This window comes from Anomaloglossus baeobatrachus, chromosome 12 (genome assembly GCF_048569485.1).
Source record: "Anomaloglossus baeobatrachus isolate aAnoBae1 chromosome 12, aAnoBae1.hap1, whole genome shotgun sequence".
Taxonomy (NCBI): domain Eukaryota; kingdom Metazoa; phylum Chordata; class Amphibia; order Anura; family Aromobatidae; genus Anomaloglossus; species Anomaloglossus baeobatrachus.
Window position 1 is genome coordinate 67,967,881 of NC_134364.1, and position 11,067 is coordinate 67,978,947.

General features: G+C 44.4%; 1 protein-coding gene across 2 annotated transcripts in view; it reads left to right on the top strand.

Annotated features, from left to right (window-relative positions):
• CDKL1 (cyclin dependent kinase like 1) overlaps window positions 1-10,418 on the top strand; it is a 79,590-nt gene extending 69,172 nt beyond the window's left edge. For both annotated transcript variants that reach the window (XM_075329467.1, XM_075329466.1), the window contains exons 4-10: window positions 2,400-2,472; window positions 4,994-5,084; window positions 5,759-5,959; window positions 6,045-6,127; window positions 6,542-6,598; window positions 6,909-7,064; window positions 7,289-10,418. In XM_075329467.1, the coding sequence (XP_075185582.1) occupies window positions 2,400-2,472; window positions 4,994-5,084; window positions 5,759-5,959; window positions 6,045-6,127; window positions 6,542-6,598; window positions 6,909-7,064; window positions 7,289-7,393 (766 nt within the window). In that variant the 3' untranslated portion in view covers window positions 7,394-10,418. The remainder of the gene's footprint in view (window positions 1-2,399; window positions 2,473-4,993; window positions 5,085-5,758; window positions 5,960-6,044; window positions 6,128-6,541; window positions 6,599-6,908; window positions 7,065-7,288) is intronic.
• Window positions 10,419-11,067: the final 649 nt, after the last annotated feature.

Here is an 11,067-nt window from a genome sequence, read left to right on the forward strand (position 1 = left end):
TATATATTCATTTCGAGGTGACAAAGTGGTCCCTGGTAGAGCATAGTCCAATGGAGCCCGGGTCTTGCTATTTTACTACAATTACTTGGTGGTGGGGGATTTTTGTCTTGGGTATTATCTAAATTTAGGAAATTTTATTAGCAAGTGCAACTTTAGCATTTTTTTTTGCTAAATGTCAGTCTTCTCTGCAGCCAGTTTGTGAGGGGTTAAATTCCAGAGTGGGATTTTTGGGCCTTGGTATTAGCGTAGTGAATAGAGCCCAGTGTATGGAGCCTTTGTGGGGCAGGATCGCATTGACGCTGCTTTACAACACGTCCTGTGTGTAGTCACGGTTTTATGATGGGAGAGGAATTCATCCCAGCGCATCCTTTTGTCAGTTTCTGTGGCAGCGCAATTCATCAAGTGGTTTAGGGTCAGGAATGGGTTAATACAGTCTGAAGCCAAACGGCTATTGTATCATTGAACTTACCATTAGGTAGACCTTTAAAAAATCTTACGTCTTCATATTAAAATCTCTTTTGGGAATCGGCTCCCCTCTCCTCCTGGTGACGGCAATCTGTGTAGACCAGCGCTGGAGCAGGGAGCGACGTCCCAGAGTAGATGGATCAATACAGAACCTACAGTGACTTTCTTATGTTGGTTCTTCGTAGCCAACATTCAGTAATTTGGAAGTATCCAGTAGTGTACCCCATTAGCTGCGCCCCGTGATTCTTTGCCAAAAATTCTCAGTCAAAGACTTTCATAGGAAAAATTAGATTTTCAAGTTGTATCTGTCTATCTATAGCAAATCATATCTGTCTAGCCATGGAAAACAGAGGGTCCAAGGGTCATCACCAGACCACGCATGATAAGGTCACGACCACCAGGCTCCTGATCGTTGCATGGCTGGAGAGTCAGAAGACTGGTGGCCGGAACGTCATCACTTTTGATCCAGTGAAGACCATCAGTGCAGCTTTGGCAGAGCGGGGAGCAGATTTCTGGGGTGAGAATAGCTTTTTTATTTGTCAGCACGGTTCCACCATGTAAATCTTTTAAAGAGGCCATAATACCCCTTAAAGGGAACCAATCACCAGGATTTTTGTATATAAGCTAAAGCCAGTGCTATACTGGCACTATCAGGCTGATTCTCTACATACCTGTAGTGGTCAGCTCGGATGTTTAGGTTTTGAAATCCAAAAAAGTAAAGTTTATAAAATTAGCTGCTTGTTGAGTGGCAGTTTCAATGGAGCAGATCATATATTCATAGTTATCCCCTCCCCCTGTTAGAATTAGCATAAGTATTATACAAAAGATTCACTTTGTTGCAGGACCTGTGTGAGGTTATACCCATGTGACCTGGTATCCAGCTTTGTTGGCTGAGGCCCCGCCCCTTCTGGTCACATGGGTATGACCTCACACAGGTCCTGCAAGAGACAAAGTCAGTCGTTTGTATAATACTTATGCTAATTCTAACAGGGGGAGGGGATAACTATGAATATATTATCTGATCCTCAGCTGCTGTCACTCAAGAAGCTGCCGATATTATAAACTTTACTTTTTTGGATTTCAAAACTTAAACATCTGAACTGACCACTACAGGTATGTATAGAATCAGCCTGATAGTGCCAGTATAGCACTGGCTTTAGCTTATATACGAAAATCCTAGTAATTGGTTCCCTTTACGGCTGTGTGCACACGCTGTTTTTTTTAATTGCGTTTTTTGATGGATGCTTTTTTTTTCTCGCACATTTTAATTAATATGCAAGGAAAAATGTCCCCTCTGAATTGTAAAGCGCTGCAGAATTTGTTGGCGCTATAGAAATAAAACATATTATTATTATTATTAAAATGCATCCCAGCAAAGTCTGAGAATCCTAGAGGGCTGTGCCCACGATGCAGATTTTGTCTGTGCAGGTTGTGGTGAAGAAATAATCTGCACCAAAGAATGAACATATCAATTTTTTCAGCATTTTTTCTATCTCAATGCATAAAAAACGCATAAAAAAATGCAAAACCGCATCAAAAAAATATTTTTTTTCTGCAATGTTTTCCCTGCCAAAACATGAAGTTTTGGGTGCAAACAATCTGCACACAAATATGCAACATGGGCACATAGCCTTAATGCGTTCAGTATGTCTGTCATCTCTGTCCCCATTGGGGATTAAAATCTATATTACATATCGCTATGTCTTGAAGTTTTTTGAAGTGCATTTCATGCGAAACAGGGAAAGAACAGGCTGTGGCGGTGAGCTGAGCGGAGCGCGCTGCCTAAGGTGGCCATTGCCCTGTCAAATATAACCGGCTCGGTGCCCTTTAATATGACGTACATAGGGCACTTCACTCTCATTATGCAGTACAAGTTGGCATTTTAATTTCTGTTTATACACATCTGAATTTTACATAATTTATTTTTTTTGCAGAGTTCCCGAACATCTTGTTAAAAGCATCACATGGCAGACGCTCCATGCTGTCAATTTCTGCCACAAGCACAGTGTAAGTACAACGATTGTATGTGCAATAAATTATATTGTTAAGAATATATTGACTATATAAATTATACAAAATGGACAATGTTTGCTATTTACCTGCCACCAGTGTCGTTATGCAATTTACTTGCTTATTATGGTGCCACCTGGTGTTCATGGTGTCTAACAATGTGCACGTCCTCCTAATGAGTGGAGAGCTTGTGCTCACATGTGCCCAGTCCATCCTCACAGCCAGGTGTATGCATAGTGATCCTCTGACCACTGCAGGGCAACCAATAAAAATGGCTTTATTCTAGCTTGCATCAGAGCAGAACACTCCTTTTTAGGCCCCTTTCACACGTCAGTGATTCTGGTATGTTTGTGCTTTTTTTTTTAAACGTACCAGAATCACTGACATACGCAGACCCATTCTAATGAATGGGTCTGCTCACAAGTCAGTGATTTTTCACTGCATGTGTCTCCGTGCGGCGTACCCTCGTGTGCGTGATTGCCGCACGGAGACATGTCCATTTTTTTCTGGCATCATTGATGTCCCACGGACCACGTAGTGGTGTGGTCCGTGAAACACGTGCCAGAAAAAAAACGTGCATTATAAAATAATAAACATTTTTACTCACCCGGCTTCTGCCGCGCTCTCTGCAGCCCGTGCAGCCTGCTGCTTCTAAGCCGGCTGATTACTGTCGTGCATATTAATGATGCGCGACACAGCCGACCCGGAAGCAGCTGCTGCGGGGGTCACCGCCGGCTGGATGCTGCACCGCGGGAGCGTTCAGCACCATGGAGAGCGGGAGCGGGCACAGGTGAGTTGATTTCTAAGTGCAATCACGGGCCACGGAGAACGGAGCCCGGATTGCACTTACACAACCCACGTGTGCCGTGATTCACGGCACACGCAGGGACATGTGCGTGTTTTACACGCCAGTGAAAAACGTCTGTGTTTTTCACTGACGTGTGAAACGGGCCTTATATAGGGGTAGGATTATCTGCTGCCAGAAGGAGAAGGAGACTGATTCTGTTAAAAGCAACACTAAGGGGGATAATAAGAAGCAATAAATGATGAAAAAGGTATGAAATTAAGGCATGAGACAGATTCAGGTTGTTTGAGTCACTAATATGGATAGGGGGATAACTGGCTGATCGCTGGGGGTCCGACTGCTGAGTAATCCCAAAATTGGAGCTCTTGAGCCCTGGGAATATGAGGCTCTGCTGTATTTCCGGCAGCTCCTTTGACAATGAATGCAGTGGAGGCCACACCTCCAATATCACCTATCCTTTTGTTTTTTCGGGGGGAATGACCCTTTTACTATCCGTATTGTAGCACAATTTTACATTAGCGCTTTCTTTTCACATTGCCGCCTTCACGTCTTCAGTAATTAACCTCTATTATCGTCTTTCCAAATCCTGTTCTGCAGCCATGTATTCACAGCCCCTCCGGGGCAGATATAATGTCATGGTTGTCCTGCACTTTACACCCCCACAGGCCTCCTTGCTGTGCAGCCCTGTGATCTCCTCACCATCTCCCTCCCCGAGAGGATGCTGCAGGGCCAAATATAGAAGCAATTAGCATTTCTAGCTAGATTACACCGCACTTTTGTGTCTCGTCTTGCACTAATCTCTCCTGTGACACCAGCTTCTCCTTCTTTGATCACTCAAGTCGCCAGCGTCCTGTTTTAGCTAATTGTTTTTGTAGCTTTTTTTTTTTTTTCATCTCGTATTTAACCCTTGGTTGCCAGGGATATTAAGCATGGTCTTCGCTGTAGCCCCTTAGTAATTATGTACAGTGATACATAGCTGATGTAGAAGCTAGAAGAAGAAGAAAAAAAAAAAGGTCAACTACTTGTAATGCAATCTCATTGCAAAAAATTTTTTGGGGGCAAAACTACATGGATTTCAATATTAAAGGGAACCTGTCACCACTTTTTTGGCGTATAAGCTGCGGGCTCTTATATATAGCATTCTAACATTCTGTATATAAGAGCCCAGGTCGCTGTGAGAAGATAAAAATCACTTTATAATATTTACCTAACGGTCATGCGGTAGGCCATATGGGCGTCTCCATTCTCCGGTGCCGGCGCCGCCTCTTTCGGCCATCTTCGTCCTCCTTCTTCTCTAGCCGCTGTGCATGACGCGTCCGATGTCATCCACACTCGCCGGATGTCCTCATGTCCTGAGCAGGGCAGATGAAAGCATTGTAGTGCGCCTACGCAGGTCCGGCGAGTTTGTATGACGTAGGATGCGTCATTCACCCAGGCTTCAGAAAGAGGACGAAGATGGCCGAAAGAGGCGGCGATGGCACCGGAGACGCCCATAAGGCCCGCCGCTCGACCGTTAGGTAAATATTATAAAGTGATTTTTATGTTCTCACAGCGGCCTGGGCTCTTATATACAGCATGTTAGAATGTGTATATAAGAGCCCGGTGGTGGTGGCCGCAGCTTATACACCAAAAAAGTGGTGACAGGTTCCCTTTAAAAAAAAAACCAACACCTCGTCCGTATCTTATAAGATGATGAATTTTGTATGTCACCAGTGCATTCACCGAGACGTCAAGCCGGAAAATATCCTCCTCACCAAGCATGCTGTCATCAAGCTGTGTGATTTTGGATTTGCAAGAATATTAAGTGAGTACACCTACTTTATGTCCTCTGCAGTCCATTTTCCATGACCTCCTTCCAGCCACGGCCAATAGTTAGTTCAACCGGAAAACAGTAATCCTGGCTTTTTATTTTTCTATGTTTTTACTGTACAGTTTAACTAACTATTTTTGATAGATGGGATGTTTTATAAATATGCAATATTTATATTTATATTATATATTATATTATATTATTGCAATATCTATATTATTGCAATATAGATATTGCAATAATCCCTTTGCAATATCTAATGTCTATTTAAAAAAAAATAAATAAATAAATAAATATATATATATATATATATATATATATATATTACTGGTAGAAAATGGGGGTGATTTTAGTTTTCCGTTGTCGGATATTGAGCTGTAGAATACTGCCAGCACATCCCCGGTATGGTGCAGGCTCAGCTTCTGCACCTGCTGCATACGCTCACAACCATGTGTAGTGCAGGCTGAGCTTCTGTCCGTGCACCAAACGCCCACACCCATGTGTGGTGCAGGCTCAGTTTCTGTGCCTGCTCCATAAGCCCACACCCGTGTGTGGTGTAGGCTCAGCTCCTGTCCTTGCATCATACACACACCCGTGTGTAGCGTACATGTATGTTATATATTGGGAAGGATCAGAATGTGAATATATGAACCTCTCTACATGAACAGCCGGGCCCTGCGACTACTATACAGACTACGTGGCAACAAGATGGTACCGTGCCCCTGAACTCCTGGTAGGGGACACACAGTACGGACCCCCGGTGGATGTATGGGCCATCGGCTGTGTTTTCGCTGAGCTTCTTTCTGGAGTTCCTCTTTGGCCGGGCAAGTCTGATGTGGATCAGCTATATTTGATCAGGAAAAGTTTAGGTAAGTTGCTCTCATTACAAATGACCAGCTATAGTTCTATGTCCTGGGCCGATGTGCTCGTATCACCGTCTTTCTCATTGGTTAGGTGACCTGATTCCTCGACATCAACAAGTTTTTAGCACAAACCAGTTCTTCAGTGGAGTCAGTATACCGGATCCTGAAAACATGGTAAGTAAATGTATAAAATCACAAAGTGATGATAATTTTCAAACATTAATGTGGTCAGACACACTTGCGAATACGGCGCTCATAAAATGTTTCACTGCTTGGATAGGGTCCAACCCTGTATAAATTAATATGGTCATACTGTATATAATGTGGTCAGAAGTCACTAGTAAATCTTGATACATGGAGGCTGTAGAATCATTAATAGGAATCCTATTACAAAAATGCTATATACATGTACTTAAAAGGGAAAACCACCGTCCCTTCTAATCCTCCATGGCTGACTATATAGACCCTTCTATCGGGTCTATAGAACTAAACTGTGAGCAGTCCAGTACTGTACTAATGGTGTACAATTTATTTTCTCATTCCTAAATAGAGATGCTTATGACTTCAGTCCCTCATTTTTATTTGCAGGAGCCCCTGGAACAGAGATTTCCAAATATCTCATCTCACGCATTACGACTAATGAAGGTAAAAACCACAGATCCCTGATATAGTGAATTAAAGGCTTTATCTGTGTAATGAACCAGCAGTTATAAATATACTTATGGGAAAATGATTCATCTGCATGACTCCAGCCATCCTCCAAAAAAACAAGGAAGAGTGCTGCATTAATGCCTGCAGCCACGCACTGGCCGGGGGTGATGTGTTGTCCATCACTGGGCAAATAAAAGCTGGGCATCCCCTATAAGCTATGATGGATCCTACGCTTTTCTGGGATAATGTTTGTTATAAGCAATTATATGTGGCGCCGTCTCTTCACCCGTATCTACACACACAGGGCTGCCTGCACATGGACCCCTCCGAGAGGCTCACCTGTCAGCAACTTTTAGAGCACCCCTACTTTGAAAGCCTTAGAGAGGAGGCCGACGCTGCAAAAGATCCAGAAAGAGTCAGCAGAAAACAGACCAGACTCCACAGAAAGTATTTCCCGGGGGTATGTACATCATCATGGATACCGCTCTAGATTGTAAGCTCTTGTGACCAGACTTTAACTTCTAATAATATCTAGACTGCAGCTAGACAAAAAAAATAGAGTTGCTGCGAGTCGATTCAGGACCTTGTCTATTGGCCACATCACTAATACGTGGTCTCTGGACGGGACCTCTGAACCCCTGCCTTATGCTGCCGGTCCTGGATCTCTTTCCTTTTTCTTTACAGCTCCAGCACCTGCCGCAGCTCACCAACAGTAATCTCCTGCCTGCGCTGGATAGCAAGAAATACTACAACACCAGAAAGTTCAACTACCGCTTCCCCAACATATAATCAGAGGAAAGAGACTCGTTAAATATTTATTATTCCTGGAACAAAGCATGAGGAATTTGTGGGGGAAAAATCAGATGCGGCACGTATTCCGGTAACCAGCAGGCACGGCCTCTCAGCTATTCATAGGAGTCGGCCGTTAAAATGCTAATAAACTGCGCGTTGGCAGAGTGTGCCTGCAGCAGAGGGCATGGCTGATGGGATCTCACCCATGGACAAATTCACAATATCAGGCAGCACTCAGCTCCACTGCATACTTCAGTATTTGTAGCATCATATACCAATAGTGAATCATGTACGTGGCAGCTGTTTCTTCAGTCACAGCAGGATGCAGCTCATAAGCAACCAGTTTTCCTGTGTCCCAAGTTTGTTGAATTTACTATACCCACTCATCTGTACCCACCAGACGGGCACAACTTATCAACCAGGATGCCTTAATATGTGTCTACTCCTAGGAATTGACTCCTCTATCTAACTGATAGATTTTCTTTGATCACAGGCTTCTGCAGGAAAAACGGGCAATTATACAGTGCCTATTGGGCTGGATAGGCGACCATAAAAACGGCAGTGTGGGAATGAGGATGGCACAGGCCATGATGCATCTGCTCATTAGGCCGGTTTTACATGGCTTGCGTTCATAGTGAGGGTCTCTCTATTTGGGCTAGCCACGGGCCTCCGTACCCGAACTCTGTAGCCTCATATGGGGCTGTTGAGTTCAAGTTCGGAAACTCGAGGCCGGTCAGAACTCAGTCCGTAAATGTCAGACCTATGAAATTGAAAGATTAGGAGACTCTGCATTTCTTCAAAATGTCACATTGCTCGCCCAGATAAAGACACCACAGTCCCTTTTAGGCCGGTTTCAGACGTCCGTGTTTGAGGTACGGTGCCATCCGATTTTAACACAGATGCCACACGTACCCATGTTATTCTATGCTGTAACTCACACGGCCGTGTTTTCACACGGACAGAGTGACCCCCTCATGGCTCCGCACGCGCACACACACAAGGAGACATGTCCGTTTTTTTCTCCAGCAGCACAGGTGTCACATGGATCACACAGTGATGGGATGTCAGTGTGACACATACCGGAGAAAACACGTGTCTTTTAAATAAAAAGATTTTCTTTATTCACCTGCTGTATCCAGTGCTGTTTTCTTCAGCTCTGCTGCCTCCCGCATCTGACCGCCGCTCATTATATTCATTGATTATTCACTGCACCTTGGAGCTGGAAGCTGGAGCATCGCAGGGACAGCACCGCTGAAGACGGCATCGCCAGGGACAGCATTACTGAGGATAGCATCTCCGGGGACAGCATCACGCGGGGACAGGTGAGTATTCAGCAAGCAGTGTGTGTGCAGTGACGTCCAGGATGTCATTGGAGTTCACCAAGTCACCATGATGACACCCGCTGTAGCGTGGATGTCGCGGGGGTGTCATCAGGATGTCATCAGAGTTCATTGGGAACTCCCATGACCACCTAGATGTCACTGCGCACACACGGCTTGCTTTGTGAATGTTCACCTGTCCCTGCGATGCTGTCCTCGGCGATACTGTACCCAGTGCTGTCCCCGCGATGCTCCACCTTCCAGCTCCTCAGTGCAGTGAATAATCAATGAATATAATGAGCGGTGGTCAGAAACAAAAGACAGCAGAGCCGGAGAAAACAGCGCTGGATACAGGTGAATATAGAAAATCTTTTTATTTAAAAGACATGTTTTCTCTGGTCTGTGTCACACTGATGTCACACGTATGCAAACACAGATGTCACACGCGTGACACACGTATTACCTTAACCATGCGTGTGGCTTGTACCTGATTATATACGGACGTCTGAAACTGGCCTTACAAAAAGCGATCTCTAAAGATCAATTTCCATGTAGTGATCATTTTCTGTTTACAATGAAATGATTATTCACTGTGCATCACTAAAATAAGCCATCACTTCATGATCCATGGGGGTCTGACCTCGGGGGGGACCCAGCTGTCCTCTACGCAGCGGGCAGGCCTGGGGCCGAGCTAGGAAAACAAAACTGCTCCAAACCAGTGTTGCGCTCATTTTTCTCACAATTGCTGGTGGTCCCAGTGATCAGACCCTCATTGATAATATAGTGATGGCATGTTTTAGCAATGTTTTGCAAGATGGGAATACCCTTTTGACAAGTGGAAGGATACACTTCTTCTATGTATGATCATTTTTATATTAGTGATAAATATTTTTATCCTGTGCTCATTATATGGGGCAGTTAATATAACAAAGGTATAAATTGCAAATCTGTCCAATAGAGGATTGATTGTGTTGGATATTTTTTGGGACAGTCCTCTAACGTTCCACCACCTATGACAACGGTGCTCGCCCTGTAACTGAGATGGTGACTATGGGGTTAATACAGCCGTACTGAGCGCAAGATTACCTGTGCAGATAAAGCACAACCAACATGTCTGATCCGCCAGCTTTCTGAAAATCCGCTTTAATCTGCCATGATCTGACCTTCGCTTGTCGGCATTATGTTATCCAGAGGCGATTCTGATCATTCATTAATCCGCTGTTGGAATTACATCTGACCGAGTTACACATGCAAAAAATAAAAATTTTGGACGCGCATAGGGCTGTATAGTAATTGTTTTTTAGTTCTGTATATTACTAGAATAATGACGACAGCCCACACATTGGGGAGATGAGATATACATATATGTAAATGTGAACGCTGTATACACAAACTTGGTATATTTTTACTTGGACGATTGTGTTTATTAAACTATTTGATCCATACAGCATCCGGCATACATTTTTGTTTTATTAAACCTTGTTGGGTTCCTCTGTAGATTACAGATGACAGCTAGGTCCCAGAAGCAGGACACCCTCGGATCAGCCAAAGGAACCTTCAAGCAAGTAATAGCACTTTTCAGCTTCCCGCTCCACTCTCTGAGCAACCGATACGTGGGGGGTTCATACCTCCATCAGCGAGGTATCCCGTCATTGTGCTGCAGAAATGCAGCTCTGAGTTGGGTATCATATACTGGGCCACTGATACTACAGTACTAGATGCCAGAATATATATTGCAAGATGGCCTTTATGGTTTCTGGACCTACAACTAGTCCACTGAACCTCCCCTGATAAACCCCCAAAAAAAGGGGGAAACGCGTTGGAACTCTTTGGACGATCCCAGCACATAAGTTACCCTTGCTGGGATCTTAGTACAATGGAACCTCGGTTTACGAGTAACCCGGTGTGCGAGTATTTCACTATACGAGCAAAGATTGCTGTAAATTTGTAACTCTGTTTACGAGCAAGCTTTGCTGTACGAGCAAATACTCACTGCACACACTTCCGGTTCCGTACGCACAAACAAACACACATGATATGTTCACATATCCTCCGTTCCCTCGCCGGCCTCATACCTGGTTCTTGTAGTCCGCCAGTATATGGATCTGGTAACCATCGCAACCGATCCAGAAGCTGCCGCTGTCAGTGCTTCCCAAAGGCAGCACGCTGGCCAATCAGAGGCAAGCGGCTCATGCCAATGACGACAGCCGCTGAAGGCCTGACAGCGGCAGCCCTTGCATCGGCCGCCATGGTTACTCTTATAACAAGAAGTGTGATCTCAGCCGTATAATGGTATGATGATGGTATGGCATATCACTTTGTCACAATCTCTTCCTTTTTAACTATTGTGAC